This window comes from Trichosurus vulpecula, chromosome 8 (assembly GCF_011100635.1).
Source record: "Trichosurus vulpecula isolate mTriVul1 chromosome 8, mTriVul1.pri, whole genome shotgun sequence".
Classification (NCBI taxonomy): Eukaryota; Metazoa; Chordata; class Mammalia; order Diprotodontia; family Phalangeridae; genus Trichosurus; species Trichosurus vulpecula.
The window spans coordinates 164,913,989-164,938,693 of record NC_050580.1 but is presented as its reverse complement, the minus strand read 5'-3'; the positions used below and the strand labels follow the sequence as shown (position 1 = coordinate 164,938,693).

General features: G+C 37.7%; 1 protein-coding gene across 1 annotated transcript in view; it reads left to right on the top strand.

Moving 5' to 3' along the window:
* The window catches only part of UNC13C (unc-13 homolog C), a 580,271-nt gene that overhangs the window by 208,974 nt on the left and 346,592 nt on the right, over nt 1-24,705 (top strand). The window contains exon 12 of the mRNA XM_036734862.1: nt 21,884-22,040. Within this exon, the coding sequence (XP_036590757.1) occupies nt 21,884-22,040 (157 nt within the window). The remainder of the gene's footprint in view (nt 1-21,883; nt 22,041-24,705) is intronic.

Genomic DNA, 24,705 nt, shown 5'->3' with positions numbered 1-24,705 from the left:
GATACATGTATGTTTAATTAAAGTGAGATCGTAAACCTCTTAAAGTTGCTTTCCTTAGAAAAGCAGATCAAAGAACCTGTGCTAACTGCCCTCCTGTGTGCTGGTATTATTGGTTACACAGCCACAGTAGCAGCAAGTTGCATTGTTGTTCCTCACTAGCAAAGTGATTTCCTTGTCCAGTCACTGATAGGTAGAAATGACACTTGAGGAAGTAAAGCATCTTTCTTTACATTCTTGCTATATATGAAAACAGAAGATAAAAATAAGTTTTAAGTAAATAGTTCACAGTTTCTCCTTGGAGAGACAAATGGACTAGTTGACATCTTGCTTTTCCTGTGCTTCCAGAGGCAAAAAGAAATCTTATTTTATGGAACATGTGACCATGTTTCAGTGTAGTGCTCTGGTTAAACATAAGCAAAAAGATTGCCATTAAGGTAATTCAGTTTATGCTCCAAAATCTGTTTTAGAGGTGGAAAATTCTGCAAATAACTTGATAAGACTCTCCACATTAAATCCACATATTTTAATTCTCACTGATACCAGTGAAAGGGTGAATACAGATATGCCACAGAGTATGGCTCAGTTCTCGGCTGCTTGTCCTAATTTTGATCTGACAATCAATACCAAGAAAGCAGAGGTTCTCCACCAGCCAGCACCACATCATCCAAATGTGGAACCATTGGTTACAGCAAAAGGAGAGATTTTGAATGCTATGGTTCACTTATCTTGGCAATATACTTTCCGGGGATGTCTACATAGAACATAAGCTTGGTGCATGCATTGCCAGAGCTAGCCAATGTTTGAGAGGCTCTAACGGAAAGTGTGGGAAAGGAGGCTGCCTACCAAACTGAAGGTCTACAGAGCTGCTGTTGTATGCCTGTGAAACCTGGACAGTATATCAGTGTCATGAAACTGAATTGCTTCCATCTAAATTGTCTTAGGAGGATTCTGAAGATCTCCTGGAAAGATAGGTATGGAACACTGAAGTACTTTCTCAAGGTGAACTGCTAGGCATTCAAGTTCTACTGCAGAAAGCACAACTCCACTAAGTTGGCCATGTTGTCTGAATGCCAAATGTGTGTTTGTCCAAAAGACTGTCCTACAGAGGACTCACATAAGACAAGCACTCACATGGAGGTCAGAAGAAGTAATACAAGAACACCCTCAAAGTCTCAGAAGAACTTTGGAATAGATTGTGAGATATGGGGGACACTGGCATAGAATTGCCCAACATGCTGTGCCTATATCAAAGAAGACACTGTGCTGTATGAGTAAAGTAGAATTATGGTAGCTGAAAAAAAACAAAAAATGAGATGTGCAAATTTAGAGCCATCTCCATTCCAAATGTTCATATGGATCATTTGTGTCTGACCTGTGGTAGAGCCTTTCAAACTCATGTTTGTCTGATCAGCCACAGTCTGTTCCTTGACCCCAACATAGTGATGTCATTTTGGTCCTCTTTGAGAATATAGGACAACCACCAACCAACAGTTACACAATTGACTATAATTGTAAAGAATACAGTATTCCACTGTGCTTGTTGCTTATTTTTTAATAGATATGCGTGTTTGTCAAAAGTGCCTGCCCCCATTGTGAAAGACATATAATACAGATTCCAAAATGTCCCAGAATGTCTAGGGATTCTCTAGAGATGGTGAATACGACCCGTTGCTTCTGTTTGCACATCGCATTATAATGATTGCGTCAGTCCATGGAACATTTTAGAGAGTCCTCCATAGAATATGACCTAACAAACCACACAGGAAAAACAAAATTGATGAAGGAAACATATGGTCTATATTGTGATATTCAATTCCATCAATATATATATGTCTTAGACATAAACTGCAGAAGGAAAATTAACTTAACTGAAAAAGGAATAGGAGAAGATAGCATGCTAGATTGCATTCAGAAAATTGTGTTATGCTCTCAGTGAAGCCAAGTTTCTCCCTGAAACTTTTAAATTGTATTTTAAAATATCAATATTCTAAGTGGAATACCCCCGTACAACAAAAGATGTAATCACAAACAGACAGACTTACTCCCTTATCTGTGGGAGGCATAATCCTTCTCCCCCCTCCCACCAATTATTAGCTCAGTTTCTTTAGAGTCTTGTCCCAGTTCCAAGTCCAAAATACCTCTCAGACTTGAGTCTCAGGAATCCTGGCATCTCTAGGCTTCTGGAGCAGGCTGGCTGGCCATAACATCCTTGATGGAATTCTGTCTCCAAGGTTGCCATGTGGCTCACACTCCCAATTCTGGGGTTCTATTGAGGATCATTGCTGCCAGCACTTGAAACTGAAGAAAGACAACACAGAATAGAAATATACACCCTCATTCTCATTTCTCAGAGCCCAGAAGCTAGAATGATGTCTCACTACTTTTAAAGACAATGCTTCCAATCCAAGAAGGCAGCCAGTCAGAGGAAGCTAACCCCGCTCCCTGTAGTAAGCAATCTGGACATACTCCAAAGGCCTCTCAAGGCACATACTCTAGGATCTGGGTATGCTCCAAAGACCCCTTACACAAGTATTACCTAGGGCATTAAGGAGTTAGTGACTAAACCAGGGTTTATATATATGTCAAAGGCAGGATCTGAAACTGAATCTTCCTGACTCAAAGTGTCCTCTATGGCAAGCTGCTACTCCTAAGTAAGAAAGTGTAAGGGACAGACACATATAGAGATTACATATAGTAAGAAGAATATGTCAGCATACATTTTTAAATTGAATTGGTGCAAGCTGGCACAATAAAACCCAATCAAAGGTTAATTGGAAAATTCATTGTTAAGAAATGGCCATTTGTTATGCTTTTGTATATGAAACTCTAGTGAAAGACCAGTGGTTGAAGTGGGAGGAAGTCCGGCATTCAAATTCCACTTCTGACACTGGTTAGATGATTCTGGTGCCCCAGTGGTATAGTGGTTAGAGTCAGTGCTTTGGAGTCAGAAAGATATGAATTCAAATCCAGCCTCAGACTCTTACTAGCTGTGTAACCCTTGGCACACCCTGTGTAACTTGTCTTGCTTCAGTTTTTTCAACTGTGAAATGGGGATAATAATAGCACCTACTTCCCAGGGTTTTGGAGCAGATAAAAAGAAATATTTGTAAAGTTATTTGCAAACCTTAAGGTGCTGTAATGTCCCCCCAAAAAGGTGTCCATGAAGTTTTAATTTAAAACTATGCTGAGACTTCGTTGGACACTCTAGGTACATGCTAGAAGGAGACAGAAGACTATAAGCTTTAGAATAAATGCTGATCTGTATTTTTGGAGAAAATTTCCTTACTGGGAAGTTCCCTACACTAATGAAATCAGAGGTCCATACCTTTCCTCTCCCTCACCAAAAAAATCTGGCCAGATAACTAGACCTCAGAAAATCAAATGATTTAAATAAGATTTTTTTTCCATTTTCTGTAGGTCTGAAACTGATTCCATTTGCCAATAGAAAACCAGAATAAAATGGGAAAAGTTAGTTATCCTGATTTTTCACATCCCATTGACATAGTACAACTAGGAAACCTGGACACCTCACACTGGCTAAGATTTGTTTATTAGACAGCATGAATTTTTTTTTGTTTTTTTGTTTTTGTTTTTTTTGTTGTTCCAATTCTTCAGCTTAGTCAATTGTGATTGTAATTACACAAAGACTTTAAGTTTAGTGTGTATTTGTAAATCTTTAGTGAAAACATTTTTAAAATTTAGTCTTTTGCTCATGGATAGTTATAGAGTATTCATATGGTCTTTGTTCTAGTCAAATGACTTAGGTATTATTTCCTGTGAATGGCATTCCATATCTTGCCTCTTCCTTTGCCCAGGCTATCTCCCATGTTTAGATTGTACTCCATTCTCACTTCTGTCTCTTTGAATCCCTAATCTCCTGCAAAATACAGCTCAGGTCTCCCTACCTATATGAGGCCTTTCCTGATCCTTCTACCAGAATCTAAACTCCTTAAGGGTAGGAACTGTTTTATTTTATTTTTTTTTATTTTCTCTCCAGCACCTATCACAGTGACTTGGGCATAGTAGATGCTTAATAAATGTTTATTGTATTTCATTTAAATATTTTAGAGCATTCTTATCAAACTCAAAAAGAAACGAGTGGAGAAAGCCCGCCTAAACCATAACTAAGGATCTCTGTGAATTTTATATTGACTTGGAAAATCACGTATTGACATTTTCTATGTTTTATTGTATTTTTATTTTGTTTCATATTTCCTAATTACATTTTAATGTAGTTCCAATGGCATTGCAAACTCTGTATGCCCCACAGGCCGTGTGCTTGACATTCCTGTTTTAGACGTTTTTCTGTTAGATGTTGAAATGTCCTTTGTTAAGATGCCTTTGACTATATATTAACAGCAAAGCAGTTTTGAAGATGCAACATAAGCATTATTCCCAGTGTATCATTGGATTAAGAGTGAATCAGTATGCATGAATGAATCATAGGACCAGAGACTTGGAATGAGAAGCACCTTAGGAGTTGTCAAATCCAAACACCCTCACATAATAAATGAGAAAACTGAGAACTCAGAAGGTTAAGTGACTTGCCTAAGGTCACATAAATATTAAATAAAAGACTGGGGATTTAAATCCACATTTGCTGGCTATAAATCTAGCACTGTTGCCACTTTGCTGTGCATTTTTATATTATCAAAAATGGTCGAATAGTTAATTGAATAAATTTTTTCAGGTCGTCTTAAAGCTTTCTTTCTGGCAAAGGTAGACCCAGAGGGTGAACCAGCCCAGGTCAGAAATACAACACGTCAAAGCTACAATGCCAGTCAACAATGGGATTGGGCCCATGAGTGACTGCTACATTTTCAGGCTGGATAAGATAGGGATACCTAGTCTCAAAAAAAAAAAAAAGACCCAGAGAAAATACATCCTGCTTAGGTTACTTATTTTATAAAGTTAATCCATCTTTAAGGAAGATGCCAAGCCTGTGACTATGGGCCTATACATCAATTCAAGGATCACTTTCATGAGAACATGGACAGAAATAGATTATTTGGACTTTGTCAAAAGGCTGTTCATTTAGCTGTGCTAGGTACCACTTCGACACAAGGCTGGCCCCCATAGATCTTTAAAATATGATTTGGTGAACACAGTATCTTATCTTTGGTTGTCCTGCCAACTCTTTCATTACCATCATGCAGTAGCCATGATCTTCTACCTCTTTATTAAAGTGTAGTTGTGTCCCACTCCAATTCTTTATGTAATTCTTTATCACATTTTCATGTTTTTAAAGAATTGGAGCCAGAAAAGAAGAGTAGGATAGTATTTAAGAAGAAAAATTCTGAAGGTAAATTATTAAATTTCCTTTCTGTGTGTTCATCATAATGAAAAGGAGAACAATCTATTTTGCTAGTAAACAACCTGAACAGCAATACCAGACTTCCCAGTTCCCTAGGGTCCCTCAAGCTTACTGTAAATGGACTGCCCTTTTCCCACAAAACATTACCTTTGGGGCCCCAATTTATTAGCTCTATTCATTGCATAAAAAATATATTCTTGATTCTGGAACATTCACAATAATAGAGAAAATGTGTGTGATTTCCATGTTTGGACAAGTGATTGATAAAATACTGGAAAGATTAGTTCCCACATGGCAACTACAATCATAAATCTGAAATAAAAGCCATTTTCTAACTTAGGGAAGAATAATAAGTCTATCCTCTTTGCCAAGAGGAGTGCCATTTATTGTCAATTTTTTTTTGTTGTGAGGTCAAGCATGGTGCCTACTTCCATTACAGAGTTTTGGGGACCCCTTGACACTTTCTGTGATATCAAAAGGAAAACCCAAAGATGTGAAATAGAATGTATCTCTGTAAGAAAAAAAGTTTATCATATGAACATATACACCAAGGGAGTTTTCTATTGCCTTTATCAGAGACAGAGGATTGGACAAAATTGTTTAAATCATCTAGAGGCAATTCCAGGAAGTTCTTTATTTAATGTTAAAATATCCTTAATAAAGATAAAGAGAAACTCAAGTTGCTTTGTTAGAGGAGCTACAACTGGGGCAGGCTGACCAGAGCTTTGGCTCAGGAGAGTGAACTGATAGGGCACTGAGAGCACTTTAGCAGCAGAGAACCAGCATGGTTTAGCACTAAGTTGGCAAAAGTAAGTGGTTAAAACAGGAATGTACCAGCTGATGAACTCCTCCCTGGCCCTAACCCACCTTCAACAGAGGGAATTTTTCTTATCTCTTGCCCTAGATATGTTTCATGGAACTTTCACAGTTTAAAAATTCTTAGTTATGTCTCTGTTAGGTTAAGACCTTACCTCTAGAACAAAATAAATGTATACATAGTGAAAAAGCAAAAGTATGCAATCTCTTTGCTTAACCTTGGTTTGTTTAACAACTATACTCCATTCTTGAGGGTTGGTAAACTGAATCAGACTAATGTTTTTTTATTTTTTGGGGGGGGTTGGGGTTGGGTGGTTTTTTTTTTTTTGAAAATGTAAGGAAAGTTCATCTGACAGAGGTAACCTTCTTAGCTGATTGTACAAAAGACACTTATTATGACACGTTGCACAAAGGATTAATGGGAAAAATATAAGTCTCCTCCTTCCTTGCCTCTGTGGCTCATATTGCCTGTTCGTCTTGCTGTGTTCCACGGTGCCTCCTTTTGATTCACACCCGGGAGCTAAACTTCCCACCTGTTTGTAAACCAGCCTCCTCTGGTTCTATATGGAGCCACAAACCTTGCTGAACAAGGAAAAGGAGTCTGGGAATTCTACACCTCTCAAATGTCTAGGATGAATGCAATGTTATGCATAGAGTATTCTATACTCTTCATAAAAAATAGCGATGCATAAATATTCAAAGTGTTTCTATTGCTAATCATTGCAGATAATTTTTCCTTTCATCTACACAAGTTTTCCTCTAGAGTTTCTTCTAAGACAGGCTTGAGACTCATTGATCTCTCTTCAGTGCTTCTATCTTATTATGCTCATTTTCCCAAATATTTACTTCTCATTACCTTCCGAAGCAAAAGAAAGCCAATCTCTTGACTCATTATGCAATTGGTGACAAGCTCATGTGGGAAATCTTGTGAGCTTGATTATAATTGGAGAGGCAGAATAATGTAAAGAAAAGAAAACTGTTGAGCGAGGCCCCATTTCCAGGTCTGGTATGGAGTAGCTATTTGACCTTGGGCAAATCACTTCATCTTTCTGGGTTTTACTTATTTTACATGTCAGGCAGTCGATGATGTCCGAAATTCTTGTTTATTGGTGTTTTCCATCTTGCTAGCTATTAATCATTAGGAAAATCAGAAGTCAGTCATGCTTTCTGATTTGCAAAGAGTGTTGGCAGAGTTTTTTGGACTGCTTTCCAAGATTCACAGAAAATCTTAGAGTTGGAAGGGATGGCTGAGGTTCTACGTTACAAACTATGCCTGAACTAGGATACCCCTGTGCAACATCCCTAAGTGATAATCCAGCTTTTGCTTTAACATCCCAAATAAGGAGGAACAAACTTCCTCCAAAGACATGCCCTTTTACCTTTGGATACCTTTCATTATTAGAGATTTTTTTACTTACATCAAACTCGAATTTGCCTTTCTGCCACTTCCCCACATTGCTCCTAGTTCCATCCTCTTGGTCCAGGCAAAAGAAAAATTATTCCTTTTCCACATGACAACCCTTCTTATACTTGTATATAGCTTTCTTATACCACTTAAATCATTTCTTCCTCAGGCCAAGCATCATAAAGTTCCTTCAATTACCATTTGCATGGCATGCTTTTAAGGCTCTTTGCATTCTCAGTCACACTGTCCAATTTATCATTGTGTTTCCTGAAATGTGTTACCCAATACTGATCACAATGCTCTATATGTAACTCCAGCCAAGTTAGAGTACAGTGGAACTGTCAACCTCCTTAGTCCTTCAAAGGATGCCAATTGCAGCATCTAGTTCTCTCATTAGACCTTTCCTCTGCCATATTATGCCACTCACTCAAATTGAACATTTGTTGTTGTACCTTTTAGCATTAAATCTTTTTGTTGTTCAGTTGTTTTGGTTGTGCCCAATCCTTCATGCCCCTATTTGATATTTTCTTGGCAAAGATACTTGCATGGCTTCCTACTTCCTTCTCTAGCTCATTGTTACAGATAGGGAAATTAAGGCAAATGGGATTAAGTGACCTGCCCAGGGTCACACAGCTAGTAAGTGTCTAACCCTCAGATTTCTTTTAGACAAAGGACTGTCTGGTCATGTCAACTGTACCTTATACTCATGATGCTGGGACCAATCTTCCACCTTGTTGAGATCTCTTTACAATCTGACTTATTCAACATGTTAACCCTCCCTCCTCACTTTGTGACGCCTGCAGATTTGATAAGCATTCCATCTATGCTTTGTCCTTGTCATTGATAAAAATGTTAAATGACACAGGGTCAAGCACGGATCTCTGGGGAACTCCATTAAAAGACATGGCTCTAAAGCGATGTAGAAATAGTAAAAAACTGCTTTTTGGTCCTGCCCACTCAGCTAATTCCAAAGTCATGCTAGAACACAACTTTACAGTTTTTCCCCAAGAAGAGCATTTGGGATTTTACCTAACACTTGGCAAATTATACCTGTGGTGTTTCCTTGATCTACCAATCTAGGAAACCTTTCCAAAAAGGAACTGGACTAACTCACATGAACTGCTCCTAATGAAGCCATGCTGACTCTGTTATAAGTTTCCTTTTCTAGATAACATGATTGGCAGAGACACCCCATAGGATGTTAGGATGACTGAAGTCTCCATCATTACTATATGAAGTATCCTTGCCAGGCTCTTGGTCTGTTTGATAAATTCTGCATATCTTTCTTTTTGTCCACATAGCCTAGAGTATGCTCTCTTAACAATAGCACTCTTTTCGTCTGCCTCAGTTGATTTTCACCTAAATCCTTTCCCTGTCTCAATTAGTTAGATTGTCTCACTTGAATATATATTATGGATGTACAGTGAAGGCTCCTCTTTTCACTATCCTTCTCCTTTTAAATAGGGTATGGCTATTCCAGAACCATATTCCACATCTTAAGTCTCATTCTATTTAGCTTTAATAGCATAGATGAGGTCAAATTTCTCTCCTTGCAGTAAGGTGTCTCTGCTGGCTCACTGACAACATATCATACATTGTGTGTAAACATAGGATTCTTTTTGTTTCATTGCTGGCTCCTTTCATGGATTTGTTGCCTTAGAATTTCTGGTCTTCTCTGCTGTTATTCTTTTTCTTACATTGCCACTAATCTCTATTATGTTTAGCTTGATGGATTTATAAAAGCAGTTTTCTCACTCCCTCTTCCTTTTTTAGTTTAAATGCCTTTTGATTGCATTTTCAAGACTCTTAGGAAATGTATTTACCTTTCTTTGTTAGGGGCACTCTATCCTTGGTCAAGAATTCATGTTTCTTGCATTTTATCTGTGGCTAAGAAATCCAAATTCTTTTCTCAGATACAATCATCTTTACAAATTATTTTTCAGCCCTCTCTTTCTCTTATAAAACCCTTGCCTTGGGTCAATAGAAATGATGAAAGTACTGTGCCCTTAAAGTTTTTTATTTTTGTTTTTGCTTGCCCCCCAGAACTAAATAATTCTCAGCAATATTTTCTGTGAGTTCCTTGAGAGCAGGGACAATTTCTGACCTTTCTTTGTATCCCTTGCCTAGCACAGTTCCTGGCACATTTTAGGTGCCTTACAAAATTGCTTGTTGACTGACTGACAGATCTCTTCTGGCAGTTTTGTTTGATTGCACATGAATTACCAGAAGTAGTTAATGGTCTTAGGAAATTTGTTGGCATATCCTGGACAGATACCAATGAAGACAGCGTATACTTAGAGAATCAAACTGGCAAATCTCTAATTCAAGAATGTCAACAGGGAATTCCCAACCACTGCTATTCATCTCCTCCTCTGAACCTTACTGAATGAATCTGTCACTGGCACTCCTTGTGGTCTCACACTGGCATTCATTAGCTGATCTTAAGCTGTTCTTTTATTCTAAGAGTCCCTTTCTCATCTCTTCTGGAAGAGTTTACTCCACATTATTAGAATGACTATCATCAGCTTTAATATTCATGATTCTAGAGAATATTTAATTTTTAAAATAGCAATTGTAACTTTTTCTCAGTGGCAAATATGCCACTGAACGCTTTCATTAATAGAAATTTAAAAATCATCTTTGTTGTAACTTTGTGAAACTAGAATTTTACTTGTTAATTTGTTTTGACACTAGGCTAATTTTATTATAAAACTTGAAGCCAAAGTGTTTTAATACACTCAATGCATTCCCTTTTAGTCATGTCTTGTAAAGGGGAAGGCAGGCATTTTAAGATTTCCTGAGATTCTAAAGAATAGATTTTGTGGAACAAATTACTTCACTACTTACTTTTCAATCATCAGGATATAATATGCTTGTTCTTGGCCTCACAGAAGATTTCTCATACAGGGTACACAGTATAGTTCTTCTCACCCTAACATTCTCCCAAGCTAAATCATCTTTGGTAGACTAAGAAATAACAAATTTTCTTTAGGCTTGGCCTCTCAACTTGGAGCTCGTACACTTTTTCCATTATGAAACTCATTAATTTAAAAGTCTTATATGGGAAAATGTAGGAAGGTTGTTGTTGTTTTGATGGCCTATCCCCTTTCCTGTTGCTACCTCATTCTAGGCTCCAATATAATTGAATGATATCATTAAAACACCAAACTGGAGAAAGTCCATAGCCTTACTTTCTTAGATAATTAGAACTAAAAATGACCTGAAAGATTGCCTAGTCTAATATTTCTACAAATGAGGAAAACAAAGCCATAAAATGTCACCCAGTATATTGGATTGGTCTACTAACTCTTGTTTCATTCTTTCTATCTCAGGCTACTTTGTTTATCTTTGAATGGTTCTAGGTCACGTAAAACAAAAATCAGGATGGCTACAGAAAAATCCAGGAAATGAGAGGGCTTCTGTTTAGTAGCCATCCTGGAACAGCACAAAAATCCTCAGGTACTTTCTTCAGAGTTTTTCCAGAAATGTACATACTAGCAACCCCAAAGAATCACAGAATCCCTGAGTCACAGAATTTGAGAATTGTATAGTGGTTATCTAGTCCAACTCATACACAAAAGGAATCCCCACCATAACATACTGATCAGGTATCATCCATCTGCTTGAAGGCCTTCACCACGGCCCAGGGCATTCCAATACATTTTTGGACAGTTCTAATTCTTTGGAAGTTTTTTCCTGACAATAAGCTTAAATTTTCTTCCGCTCAATCCTCCTACTCTTACCAGTGAGAACCTGGCTGTTAGTGAGTCATCTTGGCAAGCTCTGTCTCTCTCTTCAGTCATCTGAGATTCTCTTACCTCCACAGGGCCACCTACAGTTACCACATCAGTTCCTTAGTTTACATTTTGGGATGTCAGGGAAATTGAACTCACCATTTTGTCTGACAAGTGCCAGCCTGGGGCCATTAATCTGCACCTGGGCATCTGTTTTGACTCTTAAACGTCCCATGCATACTTTCCAGGCTTCTAGAAATGAAAGTCCTATTGAGAAAGCAATGGTAATTTTTATTTAGCTATTATCTTTAACATTCACCTTCAGCCATTACATTTTATCCAAAAGTCTTAGTGTCACTTTAAGCTATTGAAGCTTAAAACTGCACTAAGACTTTGAGGATAATGTACATTTGATTCATCACAAAATGTTATTTCTTATGAATTACCGGAGCCATAAATCAAAATTCTGGAACCTAGAGAAATCAGTCTAGGGAGAAGACCTCATGAAAGATGACAGCACTTAGTACTAATGGAGGGGATAGACCTTCAGGCACTGCCTTCAGGAACAGAGAAAGAGACTGTAAGACAACATGGGGCCAGTGCTAGAGAGTCACAAATCCAGGGAAAAATTTAACTGGGGTGCTGCCATTGAGGGGTCAAAGGAAAGGTGAGAAAATGGACTGTCTCATAATTTTACATTTTGATGAATTATTCTTTGATCGATATGCATAAAGTTCAGTTATTTTTACTTACTGAAGGAAATGTTGTCAGAGCCCTTTAAATTTTGGAGACTTGAGGCAAAGTTTCATTCTCCCACAATAGAGGAAATGACTAACTCTAGTAATGGCTGCTAACATTGTTTGTTTCATGCCCTATTTCGTATATTTCTTTAGTTCTTAAGGTAACATATCATTTAGAAGCAATAGTAAGTCATTAGTTGAATTTGAAATGAAATATTTCATTCAATTTTCCCAAAAGAATATGTGTCAAAAATCTCCACATAACATCTAATTCCCTGGAAATTCAAATGCTAATCACAAAAACTTGATTATATATAGGTTACCATTAACACTCAAAATCATAAAATAAAACATTAGCTACTGTATATGCCTACTAAATGTTCACAGAATAATTGGATGGCATGATAAACTATCACACTAAAAACAGCTAAGTATTATGGGTATGTTAGCAGTAAATAAACTCCTGCTTATGATCCCTTGGATTTGATATTGAAATGTGAAAAAAGCCATGGTAGAAAAAAAGCTAAGCATATAGGACTTAATAAGTATATTTCATGATAAGATATTGGCTATGACTTTGAAATTACCACTTTTAAAAAAGAAAAGAAAAAAATTGAAATGCATTTGGGATTTTTTTTTGCTATTTTTTCTATGCTTTCATGTGTAACCTCTATAAATCATATGTATTTTACTTGTGATAAGGGAAAATTCCATGCTACATATTAAAATGAATGGCCAATAATTTATTTTTTTATTCTGTGTTCAATTCATAAGGTTTCCTAAATCAACTTATAAATCCCCATACTACCAGATGTAAGTCGAAGGAGAGATATAGGATGTTAAGCTTCGTTACTGAATTTTTAAAAATTGCTGGAGGATGCCATAACCATTATCTCCTAGTATCTTTTCATCACAAAATTAAAGACTAGAGCATCTTTTGCCAAAAAATCAATCAATGGATTAAGCCCCAATCTATTTCTTTTTGAACTCCTTTCATTCCTATAGGGTAGGACTGTAGGGCCATATATCTAGAGTTGAAAGGAGCATCAGAGGGAATCTGGTACAACCTCCTACCCTTATTTTGTAGATAAGGATACATACCTAGGAAGTTTAAGTGACGCATATAATAACAACAAACATCATCGTCATCATCATCATCATCGTCATCATCATCATCTTTATCTAGCACTTTAAGGATTACCAAGTTCTTTACCTGTGTTATCTCATTTGTTCCTCATGACAACCCTGAGAGGAAGGTGCTGTTATTATCCCCATTTTTAGCAAGGAGAAAACTGAGCCTGAAAGAGATTAAGTGTCTTGCCTATGATCAGATGCTATTATCTGAGGCAGGATTTCAACTTTATTCCTCCTGGCTCCAAGTCCATTGTACTACCCACTTGCCTCATAAGGCATAGAGGATCTGAACTCAGGTCCTCTAACTCTAAAGTCAGTTTCCTTTGCATTACACCTCAATGTATAGAAGTAAAAAAAAATAAAGTCATTATTTATTTTCTAAGTAAGCAATTTTATGCAATTTTTTTTGTAGCACCCCCTTGTTACTTCTATATTCTTAAAATCTAGTCTGATTCAGTCTACTCAAAATTAACATGATGACTATACTCCATCGATTTCTCTGAATTTGTTTTTCATGACTAAGACATTTACTCTGTTGCATGACATGATAGTGGCGAAAATTGACAATATACACGTATATGCATATATAGATATGTGTGTATGCACACATGCCTAGGTGTATGCATGTGTGTGTGTATGTATATTATGCATATATACATACACACACATATCCTCAATAGATTTATTTGTTGATGTTGTTCAGTCACTTTTTCAGTTGTGTTCAAGTCTTCATGACCCCATTTGAAGTTTTCTTGGCAAAGATGGTGGAGTGGTTTACCATTTTCCTCCTCTAGCTCTTTTTATAGGAGGAAAGTGAGGCAAACAGGGTTAAGTGACTTGCCCAGGGTCACACAGCTAGTAAGTGTCTGAGTTGAATTTGAGCTCAGGCCTTCCTGTTTCCAACCCAGTTCTCTATTCATTGTGCCACCTAGCTGCCCTTCTAATAGATACATAGTATGGGGTAAATAACAAGGAATACAACTCTACCCATTTCCTAGACTACAATCATGTTATTCCACAATTCCCAGGAGAAGAGGAAATTAGAGTCTTTCTGTCTCCCTTTTTCACTGAGTTACAAACAAGTGACAAGAGCTCATCTCAGAATCCTCCATAGAAGGAGGCAAAAGCTTATGGTTTGCAGTGCATTACTGTATAAATATCCCAAAAGTTCCCAGCATGACCAGGGAAAACTCCTTAAGTAGCAGCGGGAGCAAAAAACAGTGGAAGTTTAATGTCAACCTGGAAGAGGGAAAGTTTCCCATCAAATTTGCAGGGTATGATTTGGTCTGATACAAACCCTGGCCCCCATATTCATTCTTTCTTCTTTCCTCTTCCCATTCTCCTGGGCTCAAATCTTGTCAATACCCTCTTGCAAGACCATGTCCAAGCCTATGCCTCCCTCCTAAGGCCCATCATCTAGGTTTTAGATATATACTACTAATTATCCATTAGGGCCAGGGTCATTTGCTCTATAAAGGCACCTGGGTGTCTTAGTAGATAAAGCATTTGACTGTTGCCTTGGACACTTACTGAACTTTGTTACGCTGGGCAAAGTCATTTAACTGCTCTCAGCATCAGTTGCCTTGTCTGTAAAATGGGGATAATAACACCTACCTCCCAACATTGCTGTGAGGATCAAATCAGAGAATAAAGGCAAAGTGCTTAAACCTGAAAGGGTTACATAAACGTTAGCAATCATTTTTATACCTATACCACTATGAATGGAGTGAATTTAGTGGGATAGTTCTCATTTTCTAAGTTTACCATTCCTGAGGTTCAGCAATTGTTCCCTATGTCATTTAGATGAAGCAAGAACCTTCAGAAGCTATAGGGACACTTTTGAGGGCTTTAAGTAAATGCACAATTTTTATTGTGTATTCAAGAATTCACAATATATGGAAATATAATGTGGAAGGGTCACTAGTGAAATCTAAGCAAATAATAGAATCAAAGTATATCCTGGGAATCCCTATCTTCCCTTTTGTATTTATCTTTTCACTATTATCAGTATGTTTTCAATGTTGGAGTCTTTTGTTGTAGTTCAGATAGAATGGAATTCTTTGCAAGGAGTACTAGAATTAACTCTTTGAGCATTTGATGCCTGAAAATGATGCTATTTAAGGTTATGAAAAAAATGGATTTTGAGCATACAGCTGAAATAACACAGAGCTGTCTTCCCTATTTAATCAGCAATCTCATGTTTATCTAATTAAATCCTGGTTGTGACAAAATGCTTAGCAAACAGAACTGCTTGTGTAGGAATCTTCCACTCTGGGGAAAGCTTTCACACCTGGGCTAGAGTGAGATTCTTCTGTCAACTTGACCAATTGAGATGCAACACTGATTACCACAGATGATGAGAGGAACTATTCTCATACTTAATGTTGGGGTAAAGAAAATGCTTGAAAAAATACATTATGTGCATAGCATAGATTATGGAAAAATTAAGATATATATTTATATATAGTTATTCATCTTTATTCAGTGGCTCACATATTTACTAATTCATTTGTTCATTTTTTCATCTATCTGTTATCTATCTATTGACAAAGCACGGGCTTACTGACTAGTTCAGGGAATAACAGTTTTTGCTTATCCCAGTCTTACGCACTTCATCCTTAGTGTTACTCTGATAGCCAAATATATTGGTTTCATTAGCACCAAAATTTAACAAACTGACCTAAGTAAGTCAGAAATAAGTTTATAAAGAAAAAAAAAGTCATGTCTCCAGGTAAAAAATCTGAAACAAACAATCCCTAGTTTATGGAGTATTTTTTGATGAAACTTATGGATAACTGTAGCCCACATACATCAGCACAAACCCTGACAGATGTGACTACGTATCTAATATACAAATAAATAGGTATCTAACATACAAATAAACTATGTATCTAATATTCAAATAGAAAATGGAAACTTCAAGGTATTGACTATGGTCATTCAACATAGATAATGAAACCTATCACTGATATTATCAAGTTTTAATTATCAGGCTAAATCAGTATAATATAAAGGTCAGTTACCAACATACTTTTAAAAAGGGAATAGAATTTAAAATATGATAGATGATGCCTTACCAAAATAAAAAGCCAGAAAGACATTGATACGGTAACTCCCATCTCATATGATCACCTTTTGATATCTAAAATTAAAAATACAACTTTGTATGAGAGGTCTATAAATGTTTCAAGAAAATCCTTCATGAAAACATGAAAATGGTATAGGAAAGTTTTTATAAAAATATTTCAGAAGTGGACTAAATCTTTTCAGTTTACCCAATTAACTGACATGTATAAAGAATATAATATTAAGGAGAGGGCTCCCCCCTCCCCCCCACCCAACCCAAGCAGTATAGTTACAGAGCCCTGAATGTAATCACAGGGTATTAAGCAGGTGTTAAGTAATCTTCCTATTACTCTTCCACAAATGTGAGACTACATACTTAATCACCTGTGAGAGTATTATAGGACCTTCCTTGGCCATTTGATAAAGGCAATTGGGAGCACACAAGAAAATGTGTTTTGATTAGTTCAATTCGGTAATATTTATTAAGTGCCTACGATGTGCCAGGTACTGTGTTTCCAAAAAGAAAAAGAAAGATAGCCCTGCCCTCAACGAGCTTACTGTATTACGGAGGAAGGCTATATACAAAAGGAAGCTGGGAAATGGGTGTGAGGGGATGTGAAGATTGGTTGAGAGAATCAGTCAAGTCTTTGAACTAGTACATAAACACCATTAAGCTACTCAACAATTGGGCATTCCAGGCTTAGGAGAACTTTATGGAGACATACCCCTTTGGCCTTTGCCAGAGGATAACAAAGTTGGGATTGGAGGAGAATGTTTTCTCTTCTTCCACATGAGCCATGTAGCAGCAAGATCCAAGGAAGACAAAAACAAATGAGGAAAGATGATCACCAGAGGGAAAAGGCAGCTTTAGAGAACATGACCCCTCTAGGCAGAGGCAAGTACTAGCTATGGACTCGAGAATGAAGCTGACCCTGGGGGCCATATAAGTAGCCTGTCCAGTAAAAAGTTGCCTTCAAAGGGTGCTGTGTGAGGACTTTGCAAAGAAAGAAATTAATTCCAGTACCAAGAGATGTGCTTCTTTCCCAAGTGCCTCTACCATTGTTTACTCCAAAGTCAAGTCAATCTTCCTGTGTATTTGTTGGAGAGTGTGCCCCCAGGTTATTGAGAGGAATGCTTTGTGAATTGTTCTTACTATACCATCTTGGTAAAGGCCTTTGCCAAAAGCTAATTGAGTCTGTTGGCTGATTGTTAATGAAAGCAAACTGCTTGGGGCTTTAGAGCTATAGTAGTAGGAGCAACAACCCATAGAATTATGGAAGAACTTGAGAATAGCAGCCACCCCCTGGAAATACAACCTGTTAATGAAAGTACAAATTAAGGGGAGTGGCCCCAGCAGAGATATTATACAAATAATGATATTTGCTTGTTTAGTGATTTAAAAAGTCATTTGATATAGCAGAATAAAATGTAATCTAAACACATTTTTCCCCCTTCGGTGTGAGGAAAGGGTTGGGCCCATGATTTCATCCACATAGGGAACTTCCATTGTGGAAGATTCCTCTAATAATGTAGCTTGAAAATTGGTCATTCATCTTTAAAGTGCCCTTATTAAGTACACACATAAAAGTTATACTTTTCAGGTCAACAAACACATTAGTTTTATATATAAAATCAATGCTTCAGTCGCTCTAATAATATGTCTACATGTTTCTTACTAAACAAGGATCTCAGACCTTCAATTTAGGAATAGGAACACATGGCTTGTCTTATTTTGTTATATTTGGAGAAATTGACATCACTGGAAAAGTGTATGGATAATGAAGTATAGCTACTAGGAAGATAAAATGGGGACACGATAGTGATAAAAACAGCAACAATCATAATTGCATTTATATAGTACTTTATTGTTTGCAAAGCACTCTACAAATATTATCTCATATCCTTACAACAACCCTGGGAAGTATGTGCTGTTATTATCGCCTTCCCTCAGTTTGGTCCACTGTAAAATGGGGATCATTACAGGGTAATGATTCCCAGGTTTGTTACAAAGATCAAATAGTTGATATTTGTTATATTTGTGCCAGAAACATATTAGATACTTCATAAATGCTTATTCCCTTTCTTCCCCCTCTTAGAGATGAGGAAACTGAGGCAGGCAGAAGTTAAGTGACTTGCCCAGGGTCACATAGCTTTTAAATGTCTGCAGAATTTTAACTCTTGTATTCGTGACTACAGATCTACTGTTCTATCCATTGCACTACCTTCTTGCCTTTAAGGCACTATAATGGAAAGCACTTAATTGTCCCTTTTGCTAAAAAGTTGCAATCCCAAATTAGTAACCATGTCCCCTTAACCATACTTTCATCCAACTCCTAACTTTGTACTTCCCTTTTCTACCATTATACTGTTGAGCACTGTTGTGGTTTGTCCTTTATTCTCGAAGAGGGCCATAACACCAGGGAGATAATGGCATGACTTGCAACTGACCTTGAGTGAGGAAGGGCTGTGCAAATCACCAGCCTCACTTTCTCCTCCAGAGCCATCTGGGTCCAGTGACCAGATATCAATCAGGATGATTGGAGATGGCTCAGGATGCAATGGGAGACCTTGGCCCTTTTAAACTAAGGCATTTTCAAGTTCTCACTTTGAGTGAGTCAATGCCCATTCAGTGAATAAGCCTCTTTAAGAAGTGAGTGAAGGGATGGCCCCTTTAAACAAACAAAAAAATCCAACTTCGAAGAGAAGACCCTTAAGGTTGTTGGCCAAAAGAGAAACCCTTACTATTTACATTTACTCTGAGCCAAGATGACCCAAAAAAATAACCAGTTAAGTGGTGCTTGGGCAGGAACCTATTGTGCAATCCATGAGATTCATAGTGAATTGGGTTTAAGGCTTGGTCTTTCAGAAAGAAATCTAGGCAGTAAACCTTGAGTTAACTAGGTAGCCTTAGACCACCAAAATTTACCTTCCTTTGGGCAGAACCTCAGGTAAGGGGAGAGGAGAGTTGAGTCAAGGAAGAGAAGACAGGACAGGATGAACTGAGTTGCCAGGTAGGTCCCCATTCAGGCAGCTTGGGCTAGTTATGGGTTGTGGCTTGTCCTTTGTTCTCAAAGAGGACCATGACATCAGGAACGTGATGGTATGACTTGCAGTTAACTTTGATTTGAATGAGGGTGGGTGGTGCAAAGTCACCAGCCTTACTTTCTCCTCCAGAGCCATCTAGGTCCAGAAGGCAGATAATGAATCAGGACAACTGGAGATGGCCCAGTACTGATCACTATACCATGTGGGGAAAGGGAGGTACACCAGAATGGGAACAGAAATAAAAGGACCCTCAATTTTATGCTTTCTGTTATCTAGTAACAAAAGCAGATTGGTAGAAAAGTGGGCAGAGGGTGCTAAGAATCTCACAGTTCCTAAACTCAACAAATATTAATATAACTCTGTCCAATGATATATAACAACCTTGGCTTCCTTGTTGCTCCTCACACATAACACTCCATTTGCCAACTCTGGACATTTTCATTGGTTCTCCTTTATGCCTGAAATGTTTTACCTCCTCATCTCTGACTTCTGACTTTCCTGGCTTCCTTGAAGTGCCCTTTTAAAATCCCACTTTCTACAAGAAGCCTTTTCCCAATCCTCTTTCATCTTAGTTCCCTTCCTCTGAGATTATCCTCAATTTATCTCCTATATATTTTGTTTGTACATAGTTGCTTGCATATTATTTCTCTCATTAGACTGTGAGCTCCCTGACAGCAAGGATTGTGTTTTGATTTGGATTTTATTTGTTTCTTTGTGTTTGTCCTTCATTCTCTAAGAGGACAAAAGATGTCAGCAGAATGATATCTGGACTTGCAAGTGAATTCAATTTAAGTGAGGCAAAATTGTGCTAAGTCATCAGCCTCACTCTCTCCTCCAGAGTCATCTGAGTCTAGTGGCAAAACATAAGTCAAAATGACTGAAGATGGCCCTAGATGCAGCGGGAGACCTTGGCCTTTTTAAGCTAAGATCTTTCCCAGGGCCTCTGTTCACCCATTGTTTGCCTTTCTTTGTGTCCCCAGTGTTTAGCACACTGATGTCGCTTAATAAATGCTAGTTCACTGACCAACAATTTGGTGGTGGTGAACCAGATTTATTTTAATATTTTACCATAAATGCAAAAAACAAAATTGCAGCTAAATAGAAAAATGGCTTGAAGTTCACCTAGGTGAATAAAGTTCTTGGCATAGTTGTTTCTAATGGTAACAGAAAGGGTCATTTCATTGGATGGTTTTGACTTGCACAACTCATGACCTGCAGAACAGACCACCATATAGGTAGTCACATCTTATATGCCAATGTCACTTGCCAAGGACAAGAAAGTCACCACCTCTTTGAAGACCTTGATGAGAGCCTCCAAATTAAGTCAATCTACACCTTGATAATTGATGACTTCAATGTTAAGGTGGGCACAAGGGAATTCCTGGGAAAAAGTGTTGGAAAACATGTCTTGGGCACAAGAAATGAAGGAGTCTAAAGGCTTGTAGACTACTCTGGAACTTCACATCTCTAATAGAATGTTTGTTTTCTTCAAAAGAGTGTCAGAGGGCAGTATATACAGAGAATGCTGATGAACATTTTTTAAAATTAATTTGCATGTATTTAATAGTTATTTCAGAATCATCTCTCTGTGTATAGCTGACCAGTTAGACTAGTTAGATCAAAGGTCAAAAATCAATAGCCAGTTAGAAGGAAAAAAAAAAGACACAGCATCAATTTATCAGCCATTGCCTTTGAGAACTCAGACTCACCTCCATGCCTACCGAGTGAAAGAGCACAAATAGGGCTTTTGTGGGAAGTGGTCAGGATCTAGATCAGGATCATATATGCCAAAGAGCTCAAGGAAAGAAGGCTAGGCTGAATATAATAGTCACATTTGTATATAAGATGCTGTCTTCCAATTGAATGTTGTTGGTTTTTTTTGTTTGTTTTCACTTCAGTAGTGAAAGTCAGTGTGGTATAGTGGACAAAGAAATGGCTTCAAATCCAAGAAAACCTAGGTTCAAGTCTTGGCTTTTATACATACAAGTTATATGATCCAATGCAAGATCCTTAATCTCTTCATGCTTTTGGCAATTCTCCAAGATTATAAACTATCAAAAGGGTGTAGACCTGTATTGGGAAATAGAGTTTGGTCTCTTGGGAATTCCTATACCAATGAAATCATAGGTTTAGTCATGATCCCTGAAGCTTAATTATGCTGAATGTTTAAAATAGCAGAGTAAGTATATGGGAAGAGACCACTGAGAGAATGGTATTCTGGGAGCTGAAGTTAAAGAAAGGGCCTCAATCTCTTTGACAATCCCTTAAGGTCAATAGAGATTGGTCCTTTGGCTTTTGAATACTTAATTCTATTCCCTCTCCCAAATTGAAAGGAACAATGTATTTAGAGAAGCAGAGCAAGGCCCTAATTAGTTATCTTGCACTCGAGAGGAGAACTTGAAAAGGTCGAATTTGGTAAAGAAATTTTTCTTCTTTGTCTTAGAAATGGTAGTTCTATATCTTTTCTCTTTCTTTCTTTTGTGTGTGTGTGTGTGTGTGTGTGTGTGTGTGTATGTATTTGTGTATACTATATGTTTGAAAAACTATTTTCTAGCTTTGTGTCTAATGTGGCACTTTTGTTAAATAAACAAAACACGCGTTAAGAGTTTTTCATCCCTTTGTATTGCAGGCACTTTTCGTGTCTGTCTTCCAAGTACATGTGCCCTGGTGTCCCAGCAGTGATGAGTACCCTCCTGGCAAACATAAATGCTTTTTATGCCCACCCAACGGTCTCAACTAATGTGCAAGTGTCTGCCTCAGATCGGTTTGCTGCTACCAATTTTGGTGTAAGTATGATTTTAGTACATTACAATGACTTTGGCTTTTCTGAGTTGATTTTCCCATGATTGTATATATTATTAGGTCCATGGGGCTGTTACAGGTGGGCCTGACACCAGTACCTGTTAGTGGTAAGTTGTGAGTCATTGAACAATTAACAAAAGGAGGTTTACTCTGTCCTAAAACACCAAGGATATGCAACAGGCACTTAGCTTCTTCCGTGGTTCCCCCTCACCTCCATGTAGAAACGCATCTGATCATTAAAGGATGGTTCAATGACTCGTGTGGCCTTAAGATATCCATCAAATTACAGGAGTCCTATCTCCATGTGAGCAGGAATTTTTATCTCCTTAGGGCAGCAGACAGCTTCTTCAAGCTAGGCAAGGTCCAGTCAGGTCCAGGAACAACTGTGTTGCCTTGTAGGGAAAACTAATCTCTCTTTGCAGGTTTTTAGGGGAAAGCTCGATTCTGGTCCTATTCTGAGGGCCTTGGGATTTAGGTTGTTTCTAGAATATCTTTATAGAATCCTCATGCCTGTTCCTATCTAGTATGTAGTGCTAAAGCTTTAACACTTATTTGAATATTTTTAGTGAGATACACTTACAGAGACACTGATGAGTCAGAGAAGAATCTAAGTTCCATCGAATTGAAGCCTGTAGAATGACCTTTGATTCAGTAATAGAAAAGGTATTTTCTTTGTATTCTCATTTTTTAAAAGTGAAATATGTAATTGCTTACTAATCCCTACTACCACATCCACCACAACTGTGGCCCTTATGGCAGCTCTTGATATATTTAGATATCCTAGACTCCCCTCCCCCAAATCCACATATAAACATTTTCAGGTATTACAGATGTTAAAAGTCATATTAGCACCTGGTTAAGGCCTTCCTTGTTTGCACCTAGTTGAGACTTTCCTTATTAGCACCTAATCAGAGGCTTTCTTCCTCAGCAGAATAATTTAAAGAGCATTAAAGAGAATTTTGGGGCAGGTAGGTGGCACAATGGATAGAGGGTTGAGGCTGGAGTCAGGAAGACTCATTTTCCTGAGTTCAAATCTGATCTTAGACACTTACTAGCTGTGTAACTCTGGGGAAGTCACTTAACCCTGTTGGCCTCAGTTTACTCATCCTTAAAATGAGCTAGAGAAGGAAATGGCAAACCATTCCAGTATCTTTGCCAAGAAAACCCCAAATGGGGTCACAAAGAGTTGCACATAACTAAAAAGACAACTGAACTACAACAGCAACAAGAGAATTTTACAGATGAAAAGGGGATTTGAGCCATCATCATCATCATCGTCATCATTATTATTACTGTTGTCTGGACCTTTGACTTCATCAGTGTGGGAAAATCCCCATACGATGGTCCACACAATTGCCACTTGTTGGCCTGAGAGATTAAGGGACTTGCTGGTATGAGTCAGAGGCATGATTTGAACTCAGGCCATCTTAACTCCAAGGCTGGTATTCTATAAAATCACACTGCTTCTCTTCTGGACCACACTAGAAGGTATACCAGTCACCGTATGGCCGTGAACAAAGCCTTCATGTGTCGATGTGATTTCACTATCTCACCCAGGTTGAAAGAATAGTTCTGGGAGGGCATGAGATGGAGGTTAAGGGGAAGGATGCAGGAAGAAAAACTTAGAGTAACATTTTCCTTCTGTTCCTATATGTATAAAAGGTTAGTGACAATGCCTGCAATTAAATAGCAGTCAATCAGCGTTGAATTCATGACATTTATTGAGACCTTGCTAGGTATATTGAGCTTTGACTTATAACATCCTGCTTCACTCTAGAAATATAGGAGTAATTCAAGGCTCTGTTAAGGCCTGGAAAGTGAAGTGAAGATATAATTAGAGTTACCTGTATCATTCATACCTAAACAGGCTTATTTGGTGGTTGAAGTAAAAGTGTGCTTGCGGCTTAAATTATCTAGAAAATTGATTGAATTCCCTTTTTCTTGCTGCGCCTATACCAACACCTAATCCAACAGGGAACTCTTTTCTTTCCTTGAACATCCAATATCCAATTCAAACAACCTTTGTGTGTTGAATTCTTAGTGTACTTGATTATGCAAATTGTGTTCCTGTGTATTTGTTGTCCTTGTTTTAACTGAATGATGTGATAATTCCTTCTCGAGTGAAAATAAGCTATAGCTTTGAAACTTTTCCTCATTATCATCCATTTTAATAAGGAGGAGAGTAAATACCCAATAGATAAAAATAGGGATAAAAGGCTAGTTTAAATGGTTGTTAGAAGTGAGCTTTTTAGAGAGACACTACTATGTAATTTCAATAGATAGTAAATTGTTTAAATGTATGTTGCATGGCCACATTAAAAGACTTTACAGTTGAATGTTGTAGTAAGGACTATGGGGTTGCAGAGAAGTGTGTCTACTCTATACTTGGTTAAAAATCCTATTTTTAGTCTCTAGATATGAAACATAATGAAGAAGTGAAGTCTGAATCTGAACCCAGTGGGGCAAAGGAAGTAGGGATATGATGTAGCCCCAGTCCTTTTTCTCTTCTTATGTTCTTGTATATATGTTTTGGTGCAATCAATCAGGGAGTGTATGTGGTTTGAGGATGTCTGGAAAGGGGAAGGGGCACAAAGTAGAAAGGGGCAAAGTTTAATGGTGTTTCACAATAGGACAAAAATCCTGTAAATC